The 27677-nt window shown below is 43.3% G+C and overlaps 1 protein-coding gene across 2 annotated transcripts in view; it reads left to right on the top strand.

Annotated features, from left to right (window-relative positions):
* CPM (carboxypeptidase M) overlaps nucleotides 1–27677 on the top strand; it is a 93775-nt gene that overhangs the window by 19606 nt on the left and 46492 nt on the right. Inside the window, exon 3 of one of the 2 annotated variants that reach the window (XM_059936449.1) lies at nucleotides 23339–23436. The exons of the other annotated variant lie outside the window; for it this stretch is intronic. Coding sequence (XP_059792432.1) covers nucleotides 23339–23436 — 98 coding nt within the window. The remainder of the gene's footprint in view (nucleotides 1–23338; nucleotides 23437–27677) is intronic. 2 annotated transcript variants of the gene reach the window in all.

Below are 27677 nucleotides of genomic sequence, written 5' to 3'. Positions count from 1 at the left end.
TGAGTGTTATACGCTGATGAGTTTAAAAATACCAATCCACTTATCAAACATGTGTTTGCTTGCTTCGTGCCAGGCTCTGTTTAAGTGCTTTTCAAATGTTAGCTCACTTACTCCTCATAACAACCCCATGAGGCACAGATATAAGCCTTATTTTACACGAGGAAACTGAGGCTCCAGAGTTAAACAGGGGCCCAGCATCACACAAGAAGTAGCAGAATCACAGCCTGGACCGAGGTGGTGTGGCTCCAGGTAAACATAACCACTATGCTAATGCTGCCTCCACATTGGCGATTTCAGCAAATGCAGCGGTCAGGAAAGAATTACTATACTCTGAGCCCTCATGAGGCAGAACTGAAAAACAAGTATCAGGAATAGATAGTTGTAATGCCTCTATGGTTATCAGATCACCCAGGAAGGAGCTTCTTTAAAGTAGAAAGACAGGACTTCCCTGGTGGCGCAGTGGTTAAGAATCAGCCTGCCAATGCAGGGGACACGGGTTCGAGCCCTGCTCCGGGAAGCTCCCACATGCCAAGGAGCAACTAAGCCCGTGCGTCACAACTACTGAGCCTGCGCTCTAGAGCCCGTGAGCCACAACTACTGAAGCCCGTGCGCCTAGAGCCCATGCTCCACAACAAGAGAAGCCACCACAATGAGAAGCCCACTCACCGCAACGAGGAGTAGCCCCTGCTCGCCGCAACTAGAGAAAGCCCGCATGCAGCAACGAAGACCCAACACAGCCAAAAATAAATAAATAAATTTATTGGAAAAAAAAAAAAAAAAAGCAGAAAGACAACTGGCCCATCTGCCCTCCAGACCAGCCCTCTGACTTCAGTTCCAACGTGAGTTCCGTAGTTCCTGGCAAAGTTTAGCCTTGTGGTAAAAACTGAGAAGAGTGCCTATAGATATAACATGTGGCACATCCATGCAGGGCTAGTCTGCTACCTTCTGGAAGACAGTGGTTCTCCATTTGGTTTGCATCCCAGGAGGGAATACTACACGCTCCTGAGAAGGAGTTCCATTTACACACGGCAATATGAGTGAATCCCCAGTAGGAGATAGATAGCACTGGGGAGTAGGCCCAAGGGTGCCTCTAGTTGCTGGATGGGCAACTGTGTGTTCAGTTTATACAATCCACAGTGAGCTGTGCAAGGTGTAGTTTTCTGTGTGAATATTGTATTTCACTAAAGAGGTTTTTGTTGTTGTTTTTAATGGTGTATATCGTAGTCAGCTGAGGTATTGGGAAAAATGCAAACGCCTGAACTCACATCTAGGGGACCACGAGTTTGCAGTTTTAACAAACACCCCAGATAATTCTGCTGCAGGTAGCCCAGAGACCTGCTTGTAAGAAACACAGTCTGCTGTTGACCTGCTTAACCCTGGCCAGCAACAGGACTATGTAAGCTGAGGATAAGAATTATTTGAGAATGATTATTCAAGAGATATATCTTATATGATTTTAAAGATCCACAAAAATGCGGAAACACTGTATAAAATGCCTGCAACAAGATTTTTCTGAATGCTTCTCATGCCTGCATGAGAGGTATTTAAAAATCTTCCCGCATTTTAATGAAAAGAGCATAAACTCCAGGCCTGGCTCTATTCTACTCAAGTTTATCTCCATTAGATAGAAGTCATCTGTACATGACTATCGTCGTTCACGTCCTCCACTGTCTATTCTTCCCCTTCCACCCAAATGCAAGTGCCATGGTTACAACTGCTCCCCCCAGCTTCCCCGGTTGGGCCTCTGTCATACCATTTCATGCCCACTTACACATATGTTAAGTGGGGAGGGTGGTTTGAACAGCACATTATCACTGGCACCTGATTCTGAGGAATGGTTGGGCACATCTCAGGGTGTTGCCCTAATAGTAATTCTGTGGCCCAGCGTTGCTAGCTTGTTGAACAATGAGAAACCCTGGCAAATCTCGTTGCCCAGCCTTTCTTTAGAATCTGCCTCATCTGTATATCCCAACCATTTGATTGAGTGTGGTGAGGTGAAATAGGTGACAGCTTGAATAAGGTGCCTGTATACACATGTCTGAAACTCAGTTGAGGTAAACAGAGGCACACTGTCCGAGAGGATAAAGGCCGGCCACCATGTGTGGCAAATGATAAGTGCAGACCTGCCTCTGTTGCAGCAGATGTGAAATGATCCAGGGCTACATTGACTCATTGTAGGAAAGTGTCTAATATAGTCAAAAAGGGTCTCTGGGATGGCTCCTTATAACTATTTGGACTTTTCACTAAAGGTGCCTGTGTCACAACCCCTGGAAAAGAAGGTGCCTTTCAAGAGGCCTGACTTGCATCGTATGTTGATGTGCATAAAATTGATCGTAGGCCTTTGGACATGGCATCTGGCCCACTCTCCCTTCAGAACAGTTTGCCAGTGGGCCATGTGCTTTGTGAGCAGGCTGCCTCGTATCCTTGTGAAATTGGAAGGGCATAAATCGTTAATTAAATATATAGAAGCAAAGATCGAGATAAGATGTGCTTTAGTGGCTGAGTAAACTCTGGTGGCTGGTTAGCAGCTGCATTTCCTCATGCTTCTTTAGAAATGGGCATTTCTCAACCCACATTTTAAGGTAGGAGCTGACCTGAGATGCAAGCTAATTATATGGTTTGAAGTGGAAAAATTGGATCTGGAAGATTTTCTGACCTTGAAACGTTCAGTCGCAGTGGCCCATGTGAAATATCGGGTCTGCTCTGGCAGACAGCTCAGAGCCTGAACATTCAGTGCTGCTCCCTTGGACATACTAAGCCAAAGCTGCAGTTATAGGTACAAGATGGCACTATTAAAACTATGATCTTCAGTTTAGGAAGACTTAGGATCAGTCAGTTGGACATACACAGCCAGAGAAACAGTTGGGAAACTTAGCAACTTCCAAAATAAATGATTTCTTTGTCCATGTGGACATAGGTCTACTTTGCAGATAACATTGACTTTGAGTGGTAAGGAGTTAGTGCCTAAAAGCTCTTCTAGAGGGGCTTCCCTGGTGGCGCAGTGGTTGAGAATCTGCCTGCCAATGCAGGGGACACGGGTTCAAGCCCTGGACCGGGAAGATCCCACATGCCACGGAGCAACTGGACCCGTGAGCCACACCTACTGAGCCTGTGCGTCTGGAGCCTGTGCTCCGCAACGGGAGAGGCCGTGACAGTGAGAGGCCCGCGCACCGCGATGAAGAGTGGCCCCCGCTCGCCACAACTAGAGAAAGCCCTCGCACAGAAACGAAGACCCAACACAGCCAAAAATAAATAAATAAAATTTTTTTTTAAAAAAAAGAAGACACCAGAGAGCTCCCCCCCCCCGCTTTAAAAAAAAAAAAGCTCTTCTAGACACAAAAGGAGAACAAATGACTTTCCAAAAGCTTCTTATTGATGAGTCTAATGCCACTGATGGAGAAGTGACTTATTAAGGGTTGCTCTTATTGGGCGGGGAGAGGGACATAGGAGAGGAAGCTCTGGCTTTGTTTTAGGAGTCAGATGCTTCATGGATTTAGGGGTTAGCTGCCTCAAGTTCTTTGTCCTGAGAAAGATAAACATTTATTGCATCTAAGACGGTAACAGGAAGTTCCACTTTACATTGAAGGAGCAATGTGGAACAAACAAACAATCTTAGAGTAAAACAAAAAGCCAGTTTGACCCCAGGCTGTCAGAGCCCATTCCCTCAACTGTAAAATGAGGATAATACTAATTGCCTTACCTATCTCGTGGGGTTTCTGTTGAGGATTAAATGGTAAGATGAAGAGTGAAAGTGTGTGAAACGCTTTGGAAATTATGTAAAATATCAGGATTTTAAGTAGATATGGTTTCCTGAAATCTTTGAGTTCTTCCTCAGATTCCATGACTATGACATCATTTAAATATGCTACCCCCTCTGTAATCCTAGTAATCCAATTCTCAGTGCAACACTGGAAAAGCCCCAAATCAATAGAAATTCCTACTAAAGCAGCTCACCCTATATAATGCCCCTCAGTGAGTGACAGTTGTTGATGGGTCTGCTGAGAGCATCATTGCTGACTCTCTTGTAAGCTTGAGAAATCCGTTGATAATTTCTGAAGGTTGGGTTTTGCAATGATGTGACTGCCAAAGCACTGATTCTTGTGCTTTTGTTTTTGTTTCTGAAGTAAATATTTATATTTGTATTGACTTTGCAATGAACTTAACATGTTACTTTGTTACAGAAGTTGACACCAGCTTGTGGCTTAAATGATCTAGAACCATAGTGTTAAATATGCTCATATTCTTCTTGGCCATATTAAAAATAAACAGAAGCAGAAATGTAAATAAATCTCATACTCACCACTCCTTTGACAGAGGTTAAGTGATTATCATGTAGCTTGTTAAGGTTGTTGACAACAAACATATGCTGTGATTTTGTTAAGTGGTAAATTGAAAGGACCCTTGAAAGCCACAAACTCTGAGTCCACGTTCACAGGCACTTTTTCATCCTCTCCTTCTCAGCAGCCACAGTCTGCCCCTGCCTCCCCTCCCATTCCTCCCCGTAGTGGTCTTACCGCTCTGTTCTACCCAAAGCCCAGAGGGGAGTGGTGACCAAATGCAGGCAGAGGGAACAGTTCCAACCATTTACATCCTTTTTTCCCTGATCCAAAGCCCAATCTGGAGGAAGTCACGAAAGTCACAATTAAAACTGCCCACCATCCAAGCTTTACTGATCCCTTATTCTTATCCTATGTTAATCACTTTGCCTTTGCTAAGTTAATGACTTAATGTTGTGACCAGAAAACTCAATGATCACATAAATCATGTGATTTAAAAATATTTCTGTAATTTTTTTCTGGTTGTAATAGAAGTTTTAAATATCCTGTAGTTGACATTCACATTTGCATCGAAATGACTTTTCTTTCTTAATACATGTGGAGATTTAATAAGCTATTGTGCCCTGGTTTTGCGTAGTAACTTTTTTTTTTTGGCTGCATTGGGTTTTCATTGCTATGCAACGGCTTTCTCTAGTTGCGGTGAGCGGGGGCTACTCTTCATTGTGGTGCATGGGCTTCTCATTGCAGTGGCTTCTCTTGTTGCAGAGCACGGGCTCTAGGCGCGTGGGCTTCAGTAGTTGTGGTGCACAGGCTCAGTAGTTGTGGCGCACGGGCTTGGTTGCTCCACAGCGCGTGGGATTTTCCTGAACCAGGGATTGAACCCGTGTCCCCTGCATTGGCAGGCAGATTCTTAACCACTGCGCCACCAGGGAAGTCCCATAGTAACTTCTTTTTTTTTGGCTGCATTGGGTCTTCGTTGCTGCGCGCGGGCTTTCTCTAGTCGCGGCAAGCAGGGGCTGCTCTTCATTGCGGTGCGCAGGCTTCTCATTGCGATGGCTTCTCTTGTTGCAGAGCATGGGCTCTAGGCATGTGGGCTTCAGTAGTTGTGGCTCGCAGGCTCTAGAGCGCAGGCTCAGTAGTTGTGGCGCACGGGCTTAGTTGCTCCGCAACATGTGGGATCTTCCCGGACCAGGGCTCGAACCCATGTCCCCTGCATTGGCAGGTGGATTCTTAACTGCTGTACCACCAGGGAAGTCCCCCATAGTAACTTCTTAACCCCTTTTCTAGTATAGTTCTGTGTTTTCATCAGGAAGAGGCAGCCTGTGAATTTCTCACCTTGGGGCCTCCATTCCCCACCTGCCATGGCTTCACCTTTCAGGTGAACATCTTGACCCTGCATCTCACCTTACAGACTGCAGAAGCCAGTGAATCAGGCCATGATTTTTTTTTACCTTTACCTTTAAAAAATCTTTGCTCCCCAGCTTTTTATTTTGAAATTTTTCAAATCTATAGAAAAATTGCAAAAATATTAAATACTCAGTCTTCATTTATATATCCACAGCTGTTAATATTTTGCCACATTTGCTTTCTCTCATGAGCTCTATCTAGGTTTTGCTGAATTATTAGAAATGGTAAATAGCAAGCTTACTTACAAACACTTAAGCATGTACCATCTAAAGATAACTTCTTCCTAACCACAGCACACCATTATTAAATTAAGAAAATAATAAATACTCAATGAACAATATGCTCCATTTTCAAAGTTCTCCAATGGTTCCAAGAATGCCTCTTATAACTCCTTTTTTTCCTCTTAGAATCCAATCAAAAATTGGAAACACATTGTCTATAGTGTTCTATCTCTTTAGTCTCATAATCTGGCACAGTCCCCCTGCCTTTTGTTGACATTGACCACCTCCTGTTGGACGAGTTTTATGTCACTAACTGATTCCTAACGAACCAGTTCCTTTTCAACAAACTCTGGGGTTGCCCACCTACAGTGGTGAGTTGGAATCTCTCCACAGCAGGACCAGACTGGAAATCTTAACATGATTTCCAGCCTCATTCACCTGGAGATGGTTAAAATCTGAGTGATGGCTTCAATCACTTTGGCAATAGACCACGTAAGAACATGTTGAGGAAGACGTGTTTATGATCCAGCACAATAGGCTGAGGCGACCTGCTTCCTCCCTGCCCTCGTGGCAACGTGTGCTCACTGCTTCCAGACTCAGCACCAGCCTCAGGCATTTTGCTCTGGGAGTTCTGAATGACGTTCAGTCCTCTGGTGGTGTGAAGGTTTGTGACAATTTTTACGCTGTCACCATCGATTTTGAAGGACATGTTCTCTCAAGACAGTCCATTCTGCTCTGTGAATCCACAGTTCAATTTTTTAAAAATTTTAGTTGATTTTGGTCTACCTGAACTGATCTGCAGATCTTCTGAAAGACACATTTTTCTGGCATGAGGTTTCTGTCAATATGTTAGGGACACTGTTTACATTTGAAATTTGTCTTTAATTGCTCTGATGCTGCATCATCTCCTAGGGCCTATAGGGCCAATAACATCATCAGCCAGTTCTGTGCACTCAAGGCCCTCAAACAAACATGTGCTTACCATGTTTCTGGCACTGTTTATAAAACTCATGAGGATTAAATGAAATAGAAACCCCATGAGGTGTGGGTACCATCAGTCCTACAACAGATGAGAAAACTGATTCACTCAGTGAGATTAAGCAATTTACCCAACACCATATGGGTAATAAGGGGCAGAGCTGGGGTTTAAACACTGGCAATTTGATTCAAAAACCTGCACACGGCATTGTTACATAAGGTGCCACTAAAGGGACACTGTGTAACCTTCAGGAACTCTCATATGCTGTTTGGAGGCCTCTTTTGTGCTGAAATTCTGGTTTAGATGTGCTTACCAAACTGTTGACCCGTTTGTGAGACAAATCTCAGAATGGTAAAACCAATGAGAAGTCCACCTTTGTTAATCGCACAAATGCATCAAATGTGCTTTTTTTTTTTTAATTTTTTTAAAATTAATTTATTATTTTATTTTTGGCTGTGTTGGGTCTTCGTTTCTGTGCGAGGGATTTCTCCAGTTGCGGCGAGCGGGGGCGACTCTAAATCGCGGTGCGCGGGCCTCTCACTATCGCGGCCTCTCTTGTTGGGAGCACAGGCTCCAGACGCGCAGGCTCAGTAGTTGTGGCTCACGGGCCTAGTTGCTCCACGGCATGTGGGATCTTCCCATACCAGGGCTCGAACCCATGTCCCCTGCATTGGCAGGCAGATTCTCAACCACTGCGCCACCAGGGAAGCCCCCTCAAATGTGCTACTTTTATGTCAAGTTTAGACCTTGAAGGAACCTCATCTTGGCAACTTCGGGGCTTCTCCCATTGTCAGGAGTTCAGCATCCTTCTGTCTGGACCCTGGCTTCCTTCACTTTCAAATGAAAGCCTTTTAGGTACAAACTCAGCAAGTAGGATGGCTGAGAGAAAAGGTCTTTATTCTCCTAAGTAGCTTATGAGGAAACTAGTAAATTAATTGCCATTGTTCCCTGCCACTAAAAGATGAGTTCTTATGGTAGCAATAAATAGGCAATGAGGATAAGCAGGCCTTCAACAAACTGAGGTTTTTTGGGCAGCGGGGGTTGGGTTGGGGGGGCTTCAGATGAATCTGAATTGACCTCATTGTGAAACACAGCTATGTGACACCTACAGGAACTTATAAGAAATAAAAACACCAGCTGGGGAGAAAGAATCAAAACACCAACAGTGAACCAGAATGCCTCTGCAAACCATAAGAGAGAACTCACCAACGGACAGTACACATATAGTGCTAACTGTAATTATTGATCTTTCAAAATCAAGCATTTTTTAAAAGTCTCAAGTACTTGTTTGTACTTTAAGATGACATTCAGCTTGGCTGTTATTACTGAACCACTTTTCAAAAAGAGGATCTGACTTTGTTTGACCTCTCCCCTAAGGGACCAAAAACAGAAGTTCTCAGGACTTCTCTGGTGGTGCCGTGGTTAAGAATCTCCCTGCCAAATAGAGACACAGATGTAGAGAACAAACGTATGGACACCAAGGGGGGGAAGTGGTGGAGCAGTTGAGGGGGGTGGTGGTGGGATGAATTGGGGGATTGGGATTGACATGTATACACTAATATGTATAAAATAGATAGCTAATAAGAACCTGCTGTATAAAAAGTAAATAAATTAAATTTTAAAAAGAAGACTAAAAAAAAAAAAGAATCCTCCTGCCAATGCAGGGGACATGGGTTCGAGCCCTGGTCTGGGAAGACCCCACATGCCGCGGAGCAACTAAGCCCGTGTGCCACAACTACTGAGCCTGCGGTCTAGAGCCCGCGAGCCACAGGTACTGGGCCTGCGTGCCACAACTGCTGAAGCCTGTGCACCTAGAGCCTGTGCTCCGCAACAAGAGTAGCCCCCGCTCGCCGCAACTAGAGAAAGCCTGTGCGCAGCAACAAAGACCCAATGCAGCCATAAATAAACAGATAAATTTATTAAAAAAAAAGAAAAAACGGAAGTTCTCAGCTTTTTATAGTATGAGGCCTCTAGAGATTTTCACTTTGGGGATTTAAAAATGAGTTTCCTGTCTCTGTATGAAAGACTAGAAGGGAACATAAAGAAATTAGGGTGGTTGGAACATGTGAATTATGGCTAGTTTTTAAAACTCAATTTTCTAAAATCTTCTTTTAATTTTATAGGTTAAAAATTAAAATTTTTTAGAGGAAGTGGAGCAGATGTATTGGCTTCTGACCTGGGCATAGAGTGGGAGGAACAGAGAAGGTGGTGTTGGAAGGACGACGGAGGCAGAGGAATTGCCTGCCGTGTTCCTCTTTGGGTTGATGGTTGGTGATTAATGAGACAAGCTCTCTGCTTCTCTAGGAGTCACGACTAGTCTTGAAATCAAAAAGAAGAAGAGGGCTTCCCTGGTGGCGCAGTGGTTGAGAGTCTGCCTGCCAATGCAGGGGACACGGGTTTGAGCCCTGGTCTGGGAGGATCCCACATGCCGCGGAGCAACTGGGCCCGTGAGCCACAATTGCTGAGCCTGCGCGTTTGGAGCCTGTGCTCCGCAACAAGAGAGGCCACGATAGTGAGAGGCCGGCGCACCGCGATGAAGAGTGGCCCCCGCTTGCCACAACTAGAGAAAGCCCTCGCACAGAAACGAAGACCCAACATAGCCATAAATAAATAAAGATAAATAATAAATTGCCATATCTTAAAAAAAAAAAAAAAAAAAAAGAAGAAGAAGAAGAAAGGAAAATGTCCTCCAACTCAGTTCATCTTCAGATTTTTCCTTTTCTCTTTTCAATTGAAAAAGGTCATGTCCCCAAGCAATGAGAAGAATCCCTGATTTAGAAATTGAAACCCCCAAACCTCCCACTGAGCTGTTCAGGAAGCAATAAGATGGAACTAACATCTCCATTTCTCAGGTATCATTTCACAACATTAGTGCCACGGGGACACGTGTGTAAGCAAATGAAATCCCATCTCCCCGTGATGACAGAAGAGTCTAACCTGAAGCCAGACATTTTCTTTGGATCTTAGCACTCTCTTGTATGGAAATATCCCCAAGAAGGTCTGCATACCCTGGAATTGATCTAGAAATCTGGATCTTTTTCAGAGCCCACCCCAGATAGCTCTTGATAGACTAGCTGCAGACTTTTCCTTCAGTACTGGACCAGGGGTGACCCTGGCTCCAACTGGACTCCCTTATTTGGTCATTTATCCAGCCATCCATTCCTTTTGCAAGCATTTATTGACCATCTATGGTGTATGTGCCGGGCACTACACTAGATGCTGCAAGCACAGAGGTGCACAATACCTTGCCTACAGGAAAACCTGTGGTTTCAGTGTTAGGAGAGGGGTTGCAGAAGCACTGTGGGAGAAGTTGAAAAGAGAGAGCAACTCAGGCTGGTAAAATATAGGATCAAGGAAGGAGAAGGGTAAGAAAGGTGATGGATGGGAGGGGGCGTTTGGTTGAGCCTCGGAAAGGCAAGTGGAAGTTGGCTACTTGGATCAGGTAAGGTAGACAGAGGACTATCCATGCAGGAGAAAGAGCGTGTATTTATAAGCGTCGAGGCCTTTTGGAATCACACATGATTAAGCATGCCTAGGTGTATGGGATTGTGGTGGAAGGCTAAAGGCAGCAAGGGGATAGTCCATGAGAGGCTGGGGTGCCATGTTGAGGGGCTTGGGTTCTACCTTGATGTCATGGGAGAAAAAAGGACCGGTCCATACAGGATAAGCAGTGAAACCATGCAATCCGATTGACATTTGATTACCATGACCACCCGGACCCACCAAATAATGGAGAGTTTACCAAACGTTGTTTTTCTTTTGGACTTTGTTTTTTCAAATGCTGAAAGTGATGTCAGAAAGCAAAAAGTTAGTGTTTTTCAGGGCAATCTAATCAGTTAGTGATTTACATTTGTTTCAGCTGACTTAATGCGAGGCTCAGGATTGGCATTCAGGGCATATTTGTTGAATGAATAAATGAGAAAGTGAAGGGTTAAGCCTTTGTACAGGATGGTAGCTAATATAATGAAGGTGTACCTGATTTTAGCTCCTACAAGGATTTACAAACAAGACTCTTCCACATGAAACCCTTAGAAAACTAACTGAAAGGCAGACTGTTGTTTGTTTGGTTGTTTTATTGAGAAATAGTTGACCATAGTGTTTTCAGTGGCAAAGCCTGTGATGCCATTTTATAGAAATATCCTACAAAAGGAGAAATCAGGGTGAGCCAGAGTAGCCTGGGGAAACTTGCTGGAACTGAATGCATTGGATTTGAAAAGGCAGAAAATTCAGTGATGCATTTTAGGCTGAGGATGACACAAGTAAAGATGAGGCTGAGCCTGATGCTAGTGGGAGCACTTCTGTTAGCAGAAGGTGGGCCATACGGGTGGAGGTTGGGGGTGGAGGACCCTGAACCCCAGGGGGAGGGATTTGGGTCAGATGTGCCAGTATTTACCAAGAAGAAGTAGTCCTGTGACGCACCCGTAACTTTGGAAACGCTACAGTAGCTCTTTATTGAACACCTACTACACACGAGGCACCTTTAGGTGCCAAGAATATAGCAGTGAATAAAACAGGCAAACCCAACAAAATGGCAAACACACCGGCAGTGCTCATGTGTTACGTTCTAGTTGAGGTGGCCATTACACAAGTAAATGATTAAGCTTACAATCTCAAAGAGTGAAAAATGCATGAAGAAAAGTTCCACAGTATTAGGGCATGACCAGGGTATATCTGGTGATGGTGGTGGTGCAGCCAGGGGGTGGAGTGGGGAGGATGACAAGTCACTGGTGGAGGCTGGTACAAGCGAGGTGGTCCTTGGTAACAGCCAGCCCTTCCCCGCAATGATAGCAGGATTCGCACCCTCTGCTGATCGAAGCTTCCTTGTCCAGGCCTGGCCCATCAGTGTAAGAAGCCAGGAACGCTGGGTCTAAAGGATCTGGCCATTGGGATCTACTGCTGGTGGGCCCGTTGGAAAAGTGCAGATGGACATGTTTTCCGGGTCTAAGGCACGCAGGCTTGACACCTGTGCACAGGCCCTGGGGACTGCTGAGTCTCACAGCCTCCTGCGGGCCCGGCTCACTCTCACACAGCAGGTGGCCGCACTTTGGACCCCACACCAAGATCTCTGCAGTGGGAAGTTCCAGTGCGGCAGACTTCGGCATTAAACACCTGCCTATCGGTCCTGGGATGGCTCCTGTGCCCCACTCCTCCCCATATCCAACTGGGCCCCGAAACTCAGGGCCTCAGCTGGAATTTGGAAGAGTCAGCCCCGTCCCACGGCTGCTTCCAGGCAGAGCAGAGCACTTGCTCTCGTCACCGTAGCTGCAGGACCCCCGGGATGCCCGATTCCTTTCTGCACCCCTGAACCCCTTCTTGACAAGTTCCTCCATTGATGAACAAGCTCAGGAATTCCTAGCCCACTACACAGGAAATGGCAGCGAAGCTTCTTGGGGTCACGTGGCTGACTTCTGGCGGGGGGGGGAATCATTGCATCTGTCCAAGTGGGTTCGCAGCTTTGCAAGTACAGAATCAGACAGACTAGACCTTCATGTGGGCTGGCCAGACCGCTCAACTCAGTGCAGAAGCCACAGTGAATGCTGGACCATTTGCCGTGACGGGAGGGCATGTGTGTGAATCTTGGGCCCCAGAGACAGGGTCTGTGGAGAGCAGATGGGTTTCGTCCATGTCTCTCTGTTGCTGTTCCACCCACACTACTTTTTCAGCCTAGTCAACTTAGCAGACAGATCTCTGAACTACAGCTACCTCCAGATTCCACAACTTTGGGGCAAAGCCACTAAGGCTTGCCTGTAGTCTTTGTGTTTTTTTTGTTTTTAATTGACCTATTTTTCCATATTTTTTTAAATTTAATTTAATTTATCTTTTTATACAGCAGGTTCTTATTAGTCATCCATTTTATACACATCAGGGTGTACATGTCAATCCCAATTTCCGAATTCATCACACCACCACCACCACCCCCCTGCTCCTTTCCCCGGTTGGTGTCTCTACGTTTTTTCTCTACTTCTATGTCTCAATTTCTGCTCTGCAAACTGGTTCATCTGTACCATTTTCTAGGTTCCACATATATGAGTTAATATATGATATTTGTTTTTCTCTTTCTGACTTACTTCACTCTGTATGACAGTCTCTAGGTCCATCCACGTCACTACAAGTGACCCAATTTCATTACTTTTTATGGCTGAGTAATATTCTATTGTATATATGTACCACATCTTTTTTTATCCATTCGTCTGCCGATGGGCATTAAGGTTGCTTCCATGACCTGGCTATTGTAAATAGTGCTGCAATGAACATTGGGGTGTATGTGTCTTTTTGAATTATGGTTTTCTCTGGGTATATGCCCAGTAGTGGGATTGCTGGGTCATATGGTAATTCTATTTTTAGTTTTTTAAGGAACCTCCATACTGTTCTCCATAGTGGCTGTATCAATTTACATTCCCACCAACAGTGCAAGAGGGTTCCCTTTTCTCCACACCCTTTCCTGCATTTGTTGTTTGTAGATTTTCTGATGATGCCCATTCTAACCAGTGTGAGGTGATACCTCACTGTAGTTTTGATTTGCATTTCTCTAATAATTAGTGATGTTGAGCAGCTTTTCAAGTGCTTCTTGGCCATCTCTATGTCTTCTTTGGAGAAATGTCTATTTAGGTCTTCTGCCCATTTTTGGATTGGGTTATTTGTTTTTGTAATATTGAGCTGCATGAGCTGTTTATATATTTTGGAGATTAATCCTTTGTCCATTGATTCGTTTGCAAATATTTTCTCCCATTCTGAGGGTTGTCTTTTCGTCTTGTTTATGGTTTCCTTTGCTGTGCAAAAGCTTTGAAGTTTCATTAGGTCCCATTTGTTTATTTTTGTTTTTATTTCCATTACTCTAGGAGGTGGATCAAAAAAGATCTTGCTGTGATTTATGTCAAAGTGTGTTCTTCCTATGTTTTCCTCTACGAGTTTGATAGTGTCTGGCCTTACATTTAGGTCTCTAATCCATTTTGAGTTTATTTTTGTGTATGGTGTTAAGAAGTGTTCTAATTTCATTCTTTTACATGTAGCTGTCCAGTTTTCCCAGCACCACTTATTGAGGAGACTGTCTTTTCTCCATTGTATATCCTTGCCTCCTTTGTCATAGATTAGTTGACCATATGTGCGTGGGTTTATCTCTGGGCTTTCTATCCTGTTCCATTGAGCTATATTTCTGTTTTTGTCCCAGTACCATATTGTGTAGATTACTGTAGCTTTGTAGTATAGTCTGAAGTCAGGGAGTCTGATTCCTCCAGCTCTGTTTTTTTCCCTCAAGACTGCTTTGGCTATTCGGGGTCTTTTGTGTCTCCAGACAAATTTTAAGATTTTTTTTTGTTCTAGTTCTGTAAAAAATGCCGTTGGTAATTAGATAGGGATTGCATTGAATCTGTAGATTGCTTTGGGTAGTATAGTCATTTTCACAATATTGATTCTTCCAATCCAAGAACATGGCATATCTCTCCATCTGTTGGTATCATCTTTAATTTCTTTCATCAGTGTCTTATAGTTTTCTGCATACAGGTCTTTTGTCTCCCTAGGTAGGTTTATTCCTAGGTATTTTATTCTTTTTGTTGTAGTGGTAAATGAGAGTGTTTCCTTAATTTCTCTTTCAGATTTTTCATCATTAGTGTATAGGAATGCAAGAGATTTCTGTGCATTAATTTTGTATCCTGCAACTTTACCAAATTCATTGATTAGCTCAAGTAGTTTTCTGGTGGCATCTTTAGGATTCTCTGTGTATAGTATCACGTCATCTGCAAACAGTGACAGTTTTACTTCTTCTTTTCCAATTTGGATTCCTTTTATTTCTTTTTCTTCTCTGATTGCCCTGGCTAGGACTTCCAAAAAACTATGTTGAATAATAGTGGTGAGAGTGGACATCCTTGTCTTGTTCCTGATCTTAGAGGAAATGTTTTCAGTTTTTCACCATTGAGAATGATGTTTGCTGTGGGTTTGTCATATATGGCCTTTATTATGTTGAGGTAGGTTCCCTCTATGCCCACTTTCTGGAGAGTTTTTTATCATAAATGGGTGTTGAATTTTGTCAGAAGCTTTTTCTGCATCTATTGAGATGATCATATGGTTTTTATTCTTCAATTTGTTAATATGGTGTATCACATTGATTGATTTGCGTATATTGAAGAATCCTTGCATCCCTGGGATCAACCCCACTTGATCATGGTGTATGATCCTTTTAATGTGTTGTTGGATTCTGTTTGCTAGTATTTTGTTGAGGATTTTTGCATCTATATTCATCAGTGATATTGGTCTGTAATTTTCTTTTTTTGTAGTATCTTTGTCTGGTTTTGGTATCAGGGTGATGGTGGCCTCATAGAATGAGTTTGGGAATGTTCCTTCCTCTGCAATTTTTTGGAAGAGGTTGAGAAGGATGGGTGATAGCTCTTCTCTAAATGTTTGATAGAATTCACCTGTGAAGCCATCTGGTCCTGGACTCTTGTTTGTTGGAAGATTTTTAGTCACAGTTTCATTTTCATTACTTGTGATTGGTCTGCTCATGTTTTCTATTTCTTCCTGGTTCAGTCTTGGAAGGTTATACCTTTCTAAGAATTTGTCCATTTCTTCCAGGTTGTCCATTTAATTGGCATAGAGTTACTTGTAGTAGTCTCTTAGGATGCTTTGTATTTCTGCGGTGTCTGTTGTAACTTCTCCTTTTTCATTTCTAATTTTATTGATTTGAGTCCTCTCCCTCTTTTTCTTGATGAGTCTGGCTAATGGTGTATCAATTTTGTTTATCTTCTCAAAGAACCAGCTTTTGTTTTATTGATCTTTGCTATTGTTTTCTTTGATTCTATTTCATTTATTTCTGCTCTGATCTTGATGATCTTTCCTTCTGCTAACTTTGGGTTTTGTTTGTTCTTCTTTCTCTAGTTCATTTAGGTGTAACTTTAGATTGTTTATTTGAGATTCTTCTTGTTTCTTGAGGTAGGCTTGTATAGCTGTAAAATTCCCTCTTAGAACTGCTTTTGCTGCATCCCATAGGTTTTGGATCGTCCTGTTTTCATTGTCATTTGTCTCTAGGTATTTTTTGATTTCTTCTTTGATTTCTTCAGTGATCTCTTGGTTATTTAGTAACGTATTGTTTAGCCTCTATGTGTTTGTGTTTTTTACATTTTTTTCCCTGTAATTCATTTCTAATCTCATAGCGTTGTGGTCAGAAAAGATGCTGGATATGATTTCAATTTTCTTAACTTTACTGAGGCTTGATTTGTGACCCAAGATATGATCTATCCTGGAGAATGTTCTGTGCACATTTAAGAAGAAAGTATAATCTGCTGTTTTTGGATGGAATGTCCTGTAAATATCAATTAAATCTATCTTGTCTATTGTGTCATTTAAAGCTTGTGTTTCCTTATTAATTTTCTATTTGGATGACCTGTCCATTGGTGTAAGTGAGGTGTTAAAGTCCCCCACTATTACTGTGTTGCTGTCGATTTCCTCTTTTATAACTGTTAGCAGTTGCCTTATGTATTGAGGTGCTCATATGTTGGGTGCATATATATTTAAATTGTTATATTTATGCAATTTAAATTGCGTATATATTTATATGTTAGATTGTTGATCCCTTGATCATTATGTAGTGTCCTTCCTTGTCTCTTGTAACATTCTTTAAAGTCTATTTTATCTGATATGAGTATTGCTATTCCAGCTTTCTTTTGATTTCCATTTTCATGGAATATCTTTTTCCATCCCCTCACTTTCAGTCTGTATGTGTCCCTAGGTCTAAAGTGGGTCTCTTGTAGACAGCATATATATGGGTCTTGTTTTTGTATCCATTCAGCAAGCCTGTGTCTTTTGGTTGGAGCATTTAATCCATTCACGTTTAAGGTAATTATCAATACGTATGTTCCTATGACCATTTTCTTAATTCTTTTGGGTTTGTTTTTGTAGGTCCTTTTCTTCTGTTGTGTTTCCCACTTAGGGAAGTTCCTTTAGCATTTGTTGTAGAGCTGGTTTGGTGGTGCTGAATTCCCTTAGCTTTTGCTTGTCTGTAAAGCTTTTGATTTCTCCATCGAGTCTGAATGAGATCCTTGCTGGGTAGAGTAATCTTGGTTGTAGGTTCTTCCCTTTCATCACTTGAAGTCTGTCATGCCACTCCCTTCTGGCTTGTAGAGTTTCTGCTGAGAAATCAGCTGTTAACCTTATGGGAGTTTCCTTGTATATTATTTGTCATCTTTCCCTTGCTGCTTTCAATAATTTTTCTTTGTCTTTAATTTTTGCCAGTTTGATTGCTATGTGTCTCGGCGTGTTTCTCCTTGGGTTTATCCTGTATGGGACTCTCTGCACTTCCTGGACTTGGGTGGCTATTTCCTTTCCCATGTTAGGGAAGTTTTCGACTATAATCTCTTCAAATATTTTCTTGGGTCCTTTCTCTCTCTCTTTTCCTTCTGGGACCCTTATAATGTGAATGTTGTTGCGTTTAATGTTCTCCCAGAGGTCTCTCAGGTTCTCTTCATTTCTTTTCATTCTTTTTTCTTTATTCTGTTCCACAGCAGTGAATTCCACCATTCTGTCTTCCAGGTCACTTATCCGTTCTTCAGCTTCAGTTATTCTGCTATTGATTCCTTCTAGTGTAGTTTTCATTTCAGTTATTGTATTGTTCATCTTTTTGTTTGTTCTTTAATTCTTCTAGGTCTTTGTTAAACATTTCTTGCATCTTCTCGATCTTTGCCTCCATTCTTTTTTCTGAGGTCCTGGATCATCTTCACTATCATTATTCTGAATTCTTTTTCTGGAAGGTTGCCTATCTCCACTTCATTTAGTTGTTTTTCTGGGGTTTTATCTTGTTCCTTCATCTGGTACATGGCCCTCTGCCTTTTCATCTTGTGTATCTTTCTGTGAATGTGGTTTTTGTTCCACAGGCTGCAGGATTGTAGTTTTTCTTGCTTCTGCTGTCTGCCCTCTGGTGGATGAGGCTATCTAAGAGGCTTGTGCAAGCTTCCTGATGGGAAGGACTGCCTTGCCTGTAGTCTTTGAATAGAGAGCAGTTTGGGGACAAACTGGTACATCAGTTGGCAAACCAGTTTGAGATTTGCATACCAAAGGGAGCAGATGATAGCTTTAACTTCTATACCTTCCTCATAGGATCCTCTCAACGTCTTCCTCCCATTTCCAATTCTCCCAAGGGGAGACAGAAAAAAATCTCAACACCAGAAATGGGACATGGCAAGCTTGGGGCACAGGTTCACATTTCTCTGATATTTTCCATCTGTTAGGTGACTGAAGCAGTGCTACATAGTGGTTAAGAACAGAGCAGGCTCTGAATAGACTATCCTGCACCATCCCTTGTTAGTTTGGTTCTCAAACTTTAGCATGTGTGAAGATCCCCCAGAGAGCTTGTTAAGACACAAACTGCTGGTTCTCCCCCCGAGAGTCTCTGACTCAGCACCTAGGGGTGGAGCCTGAGAATGTGCATTTCTAACAAGTTCCCAGGTGACACTGATGATGCTGGTCCTGGGACCACATGTTGAGAACCATGGCCTTATGAGCTTCCCTAAGATGGCATCCACCTGTGTGAAAGGATAATCTTTGTGCCTACCACTTGTGGTTTCAGGGCTAAGTGAATAAATGTAAAATGCTCTGAGCTGTGAGTCATACTACTGTGCAAACACAGCCAATCTGGAGACTTTTGTCCCTGTTTTGTTTGCGTCTGTTTTGTTTTTGTCATGAGCCACTTAGCAGGAACCTCTTCCTCCACTTTCAAGCCCAAGGACACATGACTTTGGAGACTGAGTGTTTAACTTGACTGCAGTCACTGCAATTTTTCAGCTCTTCTGGGACATTATTTGAAATAGGGCTTTGCGTGCTGTGTTCAGCTCTTTGTTTATGTGGTAATGGGAACATACCTACATGAGACCGAAGTTTTGGTGTCAGATCGTTGGCTTCTTTTTAGGGAAGGCAGGAGGGACTCGCCAGCCTTACATCAGCCTTGCCAATGGAGTTGTTATTCCCACTATGTACGAGGTCACAAACTCATGCCTTGAGGAAGCTCCCCCAAGGTTTGACTTAGGTCCAAGGGTAATTGTAAGGACACAAAGAGAAATATGGAAGTCTAGGAAACAACTGATCCATCACCCTGGAGATCGGAGCCTGGTGGGTGGGACCATGAATACAACCAGCCTCATCGACAGTGCAGCTCTGCTCCTGGGACCGGGCCACCCACGCAGCGTCTCCGCTTCTCTCTGGGCATGTCCCGCTGAAACTCTGGGAGTAGAGAAAGTCTGATGGGGTCGTTATGCCAACACTCAGTATGGACTGTCCCTCTAGGGTAGCCCTCGATTTGGGTGTCTTGCTCTGGCTCAATCGTCAAAGCCAGGTAGCAGCCTGGAACTTGCTCCAGGCGCAAATTATGGCAGCGCCATGCTGAAAGAACTGCCGGGGAACTTTCCCGCCAGGGTGGGGTTGGCCCTGGCCTACCTAGTACTTTCAGGGAGATTGAGGCAGCCTGGCGTCATCAGAAGAACACAGATATTGGAATCAGACAGACCTGGGTTTGAACCTTGGTTCTTCCACTGAAATCAATGAATTGTGGATATCACCCACCACACAAAGGTGCCATAAAGATCAAGTATTATAAAGTGCACAGCATAGTGCCCGGCACAGTCTCTGAACTTAATAAATGATAAGATTTGGTATTTTATTTTTTAAAAACTGGAAAGACGGAAGAGTGAAAAAAAAAAAAGTACTTGGTTTTATCATCCTATCACTTAGCCCCTTATTACTGACAATGTGCAGTTTTCAATTCTTGTAGGGACTCGCCCATTATTTCATTTAAAGCTTTATATGCTTTGGATCTGTTTTCTTCCATGGTATTTTTTTAATGAACAGTCTGTTTTATATGGTTGTAGTTAAATAATTTTGCATTCTGATTTCTTTCACATGATAAAATATTTTTACATTATAAATTCTGTACGTAATTTGAGTGGACATGCTGTAATTTACATAAAATTACTTAGAGTTGGACACCTAATGATGGAGCATTGGTTGAATAAATGGTACTGCATTTGTGTAATAAAATACTAAGCAGCCATTTAAAAAGATGTAGTCAGAGAATATTTGTTAATATAGAAACATGTTCATGATTATATGGAAAATGAGATGATTTTACCTCAAGATCCACTGCCTCCCAAATCTATCCAGATATTCACTGCCTCAATCTCAGCAGCTTTCAAACTTTAATAGGCCTCAGAATCACCAAGGGAGCCTGGTAAGTGCAGGTTTGGGGCCCTCCCCCTAGAATTTGATTTAGGAGATGGGGCTCAGGGATTGGTGTTTTTCCAAGGATCCAGGTGATTCTGATGTGGGAATGACACTCCTCGCATTTCTACCTGTTGAAGCTGTACTTCATTTTCCAAGCTTCTCCTTCTACTTTCTCCTGAACACCTAGAGCGTTCTGTTTCCTTGCCTTGTGGATCTTTGTGAAGCCTTCTGAATTGTAAGACTTTTCCTGGTCCTACAAGCGAACTCAGCTGGGCACCATGTCACATCCCTGGGCTATGTGTCAAGCCCCGAGTGGGCTCCTGGATATAGATACTGAAATCCTGGAATCTAGGTTTTGTTTACTTTGCAGTGAAGAGAAAGTGGCCGAGCATTTCAGAACTCTTGAGCACACCTGGTATTAGCAGGAACTTTGAGGAATAAAGGCAGCCTGTCCAACCTTGGCAGAAAAAAATCTTATTTAAATTACCCTCACCTTGGCAATCAAGCTGTGAAAAGTCAATAGTTTGTCCTTTGTGCATTTACTCTGGTCTAAGCCAGAGATAACCAGTGTTCGCTGGAGAGGCTGGTTAAAAAACTTTAAGAGGCTTGTCATTCCTGGTGAATATCTCCAGGTTTTCATTCTCAGACTTTGTGCCATGGAGGTTATTCAAGGTAAGTTTCTCATCTTGTGGTTTACTTAGGGGCCATTCGAGTCAAAATTGAGATTGAGTTACCACCCAAGTACTTCTTCACTTAGGTTTTATTGGTTTGATTTCCTCCTTCCTTAAACCAAATAATATTGGATACCCCTGTCAAGTCAGGTTTTTATTGTCTTACACTATCCTTTATATTACAGGTCAGCTGTTGCAAATGCAGAGTTAGAAATATAACAACTAGTAAACATTATGTTGAGATGATACTGAATTTTTTCCCTTGTCTGTGAGGGAACTAGGCCAGATTCTGTATAAATCTGTGGTTATTCTAGGTTTAAAAGCATTAATAGCTACAGAAAAGAATTCCCCAGAAGGAAACCTAAAGAGCCAAGATTAATAGAAAAAAAGCTCAGAAAAACCTCTCCCTTGCTTCACGTGAAAATATTAACTTGGTAGATTTGAAGCCCTAGATGACCTGAGAATTGGTACTATTGGGGGATGAAAGGATCTGGTTGATGAAGCGGTTCTGGCGGGAAATCACTGGATGGATTGTACTTGTCCACATGACTAACTCGGAGTCATTCTTCAGAACTCTGTTTAGAAGTCAGCTCTAAAACCCCTACATCTGTAAAGCTTTATGTGATCCCACTCCTTGGAAAAAGTTCCTCGTTTATTCTACAGCCACAGCAGTACCTTATACACACTCTAAGGTCGTGTATGTCACAGTCTAGTGTAATGATGTTTGCACGCTGCTGTTCTCCACTAGACCAGAAACTCACTGGGCGTAGAGAGTGTGACTTATTTGTAGGGTCTAATCACCTGGTTAAATGCCTGGATATAGTGGTACTAAATAAATGGATGTGTAAATGAATGATGTGGGTGTGCTGCACTGAACAGGTGACACCAATCAGATAGACTGCCTTTTGGGGGTGTTTTCTGACAATTTCTGCAGTTACTAAATATAAAGCATCACCCTGTCAAGACGAATTTCCCTATAATTATTAGAATAAATTAAGAATGAATGGTGAGGGCTTCCCTGGTGATGCAGTGGTTGAGAATCCACCTGCCAATTCAGGGGACACAGGTTCGAGCCCTGGTCCAGGAAGATCCCACATGCCGCAGAGCAACTAAGCCCGTGTACCACAACTACTGAGCCCGCGTGCCACAACTGCTGAGGCCTGTGTGCCTAGAGCCCGTGCTCTGCAGCGGGAGGGGCCACTGCAGTGAGAGGCCCACGCGCCGCAGCTGGGGAAAAGCCTGCGCACAGCAGCAAAAACCCAACACAGCCAAAAATAAAATAATTAAAATAAATTTATTTTTTTAAAAAAACCTTTCTAAAAATACAATAAATGGTGAAAAAGACAAGTCCAGTATCTGCTTCTCCCTGGATTCCTTATGGCAACTGGGTATTCCCCAGCCCATTGGACCCCCAGACTGAAGGAACTACACCCGAAATTCTGCAGAAGTCCGCTCAACGTTAGCCCACGAGCTGCTGTTAAACTCCTTTCCTGGGTTCTTGAATTCCACAGAAGGCTTAGCTGTCACAGATATGTGAACTTTGTATCTAGGTGCTGGATATCAAATATTTCCCCAATCTCTAATTTTAAAGTGTTTGTATTAAAAGAGCCAGATGATTTTAGAATCGAAAGAAACCTCTTCATTTTACAGATTAGGACACCAACCTTCTTGAGAGACAGGCAGTTTTCGTTAGTGGCAGGAGCCCTAGAGTTGAGTCACATAGGCCAGGATTCAGGTCTTGGCTCTGCGGCTCAAATCACAGCCTCTTACTGGCTGTGTGATCATAAGCAGTTTATTTAATATTTTTTGAAGGTCAGTGTTTTCATTTGTAAAATCCGGTTAAAAATCCATCTCCCTGGGTCAGGACAAGGGATTGCCTCAGGTAACGTGAACCAGAGATGCAATGGTAACATCTGCCCAGAGCAGATGTTCAACAATCTTGAGTCTCTGTCCTCCTTTGCCCAAATCACACCATTTATGGCAGAGTCAGGACTTAGAAGTTTCCCTTGAGGCATTGTTAGGATGGCTTGTGCTTCCCGGCTCACATGGCAGGACTCATGCCCATCAAGAACACTCATTGCTGAGAGGCTGTGTTACATGAGCATTTGAATATGACAGGACTCAGGATTTACTGTAAAAACAATCTCCCTTCTGAGTTACATATTTTCTTGCTGTTGCTTTCTTCACGTTCCTTGCACTGAGAGTTATGGCACCCTCCGTATCAACTATCAGTAATAATTTTGTGTAACTGTGTGAATTAGCAAGATCGCTTCTATAAAGCACCAGAAACTCAGAGCAAACTATATAAACATTTTGGAAAAATAAGATCTACATAGCCTAATAAGTCTTCGATTTTAAAAAGTCACATTCTAGAATAAGAACTTAAATATTTGTGCTAAATTGAAAGGGTTTTGGAAACTAAAAGTGTTTTAAGCAAGGCAGCGTTAGTCACATGAACTGAGGTGGTTGTGAAACATCCATCAGGTGGGAGAAGCAGCATCATTTGTTCACGGTTCTCATTCTCCCAGAGTTCATTCGTCATTTCAAAACACAACTCATTTTTCTATACTCTTCTTCCCTGTAAAGGCAGAAACCTGTGGGTTCTTACTGTGGGACGCTTTCCAAAGGAACACAGAATCGGGATTCCAGAATTCAAATACGTGGCAAATATGCATGGAGATGAGGTATGTGTATGGCTTGAATATCTGACATGTCACCATAGAAGCTTCCCCTCGGGTCTCTTGTGCTCTGTCTAAATGCAAAGGAAGCAGCAGACACTGTAGCAAAGAATCTGGAAAGGTCTTCCGGTGAGGCCTTCTGCGAGGATTGAAGGAACCAGGTTCCAAAAACCAGCACAGCCATCTGGTTGTTTACCCAGTGCCCTGTGCAGGTAACTGGAACGTTTTTTGTTTGGGGTCTGGAAGAACGACAGTGCCCCAGCTCTGGACTGCCAGCAAGTCCCCGAACTCCTGCCTGTGTTGGTTTTCCCCGTCTCCTGCTCAGCATCGAGGTGACCCAGCAGAGGAGCAATATTCTATTTGAACTAAAACAATCAGATCCCAACTAGCTACCCAAACTCCTAGGAGCTGGCTTTTTGAATGCTTTTGTCACTTTCTCTTAATCTAACACTTGGCGTTTTCAACGCTTAAGTTTAGAGCAGCGGTCCCCAACCTTTCTGGCACCAGGGACCGGTTTCATGGAAGACAATTATTCCACAGACCGGGAGGAGGCGGGGAATGGTTTCGAGATGATTCAAGCACATTACATTTATTGTGCACTTTATTTCTATTATTATTACATTGTTATATATAATGAAATAATTACACAGCTCGCCATAATGCTGACAGGAGGTGGAGCTCAGGCGGTAATGCGAGCGATGGGAAGCAGCTGTAAATACAGATGAAGCTTTGCTCGCGTGCCCACCGCTCACCTCCTGCTGTGCGGCCCGGTTCATAACAGCCTGCGGACCGGTGCCAGTCCTCGGCCCAGGGTTGGGGGACCCCTGGTTTAGACCGTCAAGCTTAGGGCTCTGTCATCCCCATCATTCAGCAAACCCTTAAATTCCATCATGATGTCTCGCCTCTTTTCCAGCTTATCGGGGATCCACTCTCTTTTTATTTTGCTTTGTTTTGTTTTATGTTATTTATTTTACATTTTGCAAAATACCCTTTACCACGCCTGCCTGCCCAGCCATTCTTGCCAGGTATTTGAAGGTGCTCCTCTCCATTTCTCACCTTCCTTCCTCAGAGTATTTTGAGAATATGACAACTGCAGGATCTTCTGTTCCCCAGAACCCCACACAACTGGGCAATCCAGTGGGAGGGAAAGACAGTGCCCAGTCTTGACAGTAAAGAAAATTGACGTAGGACTATCAAACGCACTTAACTTTAAGGAATGTCAAAGAACAGGAATATTCCTATAAGTATAACCTGCTGACTTGTTATGACACTTCCAGGTCTGCAGTAGCGTGGGTGGCACACGCTGCTCGAATGCTGGGCTTCCTGTCCTGGCTTAACCCTCCCCAACCCCGGGGCGCCACCCCGCGTGACACACACACATTCTGCCCTTCCCAGGCACGCTGCTCAACCCATCCTGGTCCTGCCGAGCCAGGGGACTTCTTGTCACTGGAGCTCAGATGCAAACACTTGCCTTTGAGAGAGTGGTTGGTCTTTGAACCTGATTTGGGGGTGGTTGGAAGTCACTTTTTTAAGCATAATGGGCTTTGCTGGAAAAGGCTTGATATTGCTGGGAGTCTGACCAAAGCTGTTTTTAACAAAACAACTATTCATGACAGACAGCAGCCCAGACTTCCTTTCTCTTTTGCTATCTAGTCAATTGATCGAGGTCCTGTGGGATCCATTTTTAATAAGAGACATTGACTCCAGTAGCTTATTTATTGAATTCCTGGCATTTCAGAGGTTGCAGCCTGACGCTCAGAAGTTAATCCTCTCAGTTGAAACTTCCAAAGAAAAGCAAGAGTCCTTCCTCTCACTCACCCCTGAATTCACTTGTACTTTCCCAAATTTCTGACATCTTGCCCTCCAGGTAGTTAATGTATCCCATCAAATCAGGGCTCTCTCGTTCACTGTTGTTCTTTGAGGAATGCTAAGGACTGAGATGACTCAGAGGGAAAAGTCCCAGTGTGTTTTGTGTGTGGGAACCTGAAGTCCTGCTATCCCCTATGTGTCCCAGCTGGTAGCAGTGTCTGGCGGCTCTGGGGGCCATTGAGAAACTTATTATCCTGAATTTAGATCTTGTATGTTCTGTCCTCCGGGAGCCACTAGGAGCTGGGGAAAGTGATGGCGTAACCCAGGAGCAAAAGGGTCACTTGGATTAGAAGGTTTAATCACTTTACTCATCCTTCTTCTCTTAGACCTTTTGGAATTGAAAGAGCATTTTCAAGAACCCACTCTTAAAAAGCAACATAGATAATATTTGGGGGCAGTAATTCTTAACCTTCTTTAGTTGGATTCCTTGCTATTCTGGCACAAACTTTGAATGCTGATCTCAGGGTCCATGGATCTTCTAGGAGTTTGTGGATCTCACGTGGAGAAGCCCAGCAGGGGTCATATGTGTACCGAGTAGTGTGGTGGACAGAATTGACCACGGTATTTTTTAAATGTTTCCTCTTTTCCCTGGACCCCACCTCAGTGTGTGCGTGTGTGTGTGTGTTGCCCACACTTAACCCCATGGCCAGGCAACAGTGAGCGTCAGCACCATCAGGAAGACCCAGTCATGTTGAGCACACACACCATTTTCCCCCGAGAATCTTCACCTACTTCGTGATGCCTTCTTTTAGAATCGGGTCTTTATTAAATTAAAAATAACCTGCTATTATTACAAAATCAACATACGTACATCTTAGAAGAAAGAAAACATTGTATACTGACCTTCTACAAATTAGGACTGTCGATTCCTTATCATTTATCCTTCCAGATATTTTTGTGTGTGCAGTTTCACCAAATGAGCAATGCTAATTTGCTCTTTGTAACATTTTTCAGTTAATACAAGCTACCCTTTCATGTCAGTAAATATTTATCCTATCTTTACCTTATATCCCATGTTCTAGTTTCTCCAGTTGTCCTCAAAATGTCCCCCAAAAGTGTCCGTTCAGAATTCTGTCCAAGATTATGCATCATATGTGGTTGACATATCCCTTGAATCTCTTTTCATCTAGCACGTAAAGAATCTTTTCATGACGCTAGACTTGAGCGTGAACGTTGATCCATTGTGTGTCCTGCAGAACGTCCCACATTTTGGATTGTTTCCTTCCTTATAATATCATCGATTTTGTGCCTCTCATCCCCCTATTTACTTCAAACTGGAAGTTAAATCTAAAGGTCTGTGGGATTCAGGTGAAACATTTTTGGCTACCGTGTATCTTCGGAATCGTGAGTTCAGGCTAATTAGCCTGGCTACATCCGGAATGCATGAAGCACGCTGAGGGGAGCAAAATCTACTTAAAATGGCCCATTTTCAGGTGAGAATTGTTACAAAAGAGTGAAGTCAAACCTCCTCTGGTTTTGTATGATATTCCTCTTGTTCTCAATCACCTTGTCATGAGCTCATGTCCTCACGATGCTGCATCGATCAGGCTGGCAAGTTCCCCTCCATACAGCACTGGTCGACAAGAAAAGAGTAATAGTAGCTAACATTTACTGCGCATGGACTACGCTAAGTGCTTTGTAGGTGGCCTTTCTTTTGCTCACTTCTGCAGAAGGCATGTTTGTTAGTGCGTTGACCAGGAAGGGAATGCAGGTTTCTTTCTGTTGGTCCTCTGGGCCTGCATCAGAGCCTGAGCAGTGAGCCTTTCCCAGCTACGGCTCTGCCTCCTTGACCCCCTCCACTGCCTTTGGAACGCTCTTTTTTTAGTGTTTTCCTTTTTACATATAGACCTATGATCTATCTCAAATTAATTTTTGTTTGGATGGATTCCCAGTTGTTCCAGCCCCGTTTGATTAGAAGATTTGGGATCATTCACCATGTGAAAGCGTAGCAAACTCTTAGAGTAAGACTGGAGTGAGCATCTCCATGTCACTTTTCTCTGTCCCTGTCTCATGCCTGCTGCCTGCCTCCCCTCCCTGATTGCCGGAGAGTCACATGGGGGAGCCGACGGAAAGAGCACCTGCCGCCCTTGATAAACCTTTGTCGCCTGCTGTTCATGCTTTTTCAGAGTGAGGGAGACATTTCTGAGCTTCTAACTTTTCTCATTTTAGTAAGACTAGCAGGTGTTTTCCTGGTTTATCCAGGTTCTTATCTGTACACACATCAGCGTGTGGAATTGTAGAAGCCCCAGTCCCAGATGTCATTCACACAGGCTCCTAATCGGCAGTGTGCGCACACCTGACGTCCAATCCTTGTTATTCATTGGGAGGGATGAGACCAGAGGTCCCTGGGCGGGGCTCTCTGCCATTCTCCTGCTCCA

This window comes from Balaenoptera ricei, chromosome 10 (assembly GCF_028023285.1).
Source record: "Balaenoptera ricei isolate mBalRic1 chromosome 10, mBalRic1.hap2, whole genome shotgun sequence".
Taxonomy (NCBI): domain Eukaryota; kingdom Metazoa; phylum Chordata; class Mammalia; order Artiodactyla; family Balaenopteridae; genus Balaenoptera; species Balaenoptera ricei.
This window is presented reverse-complemented; position numbering and strand designations above follow the sequence as displayed.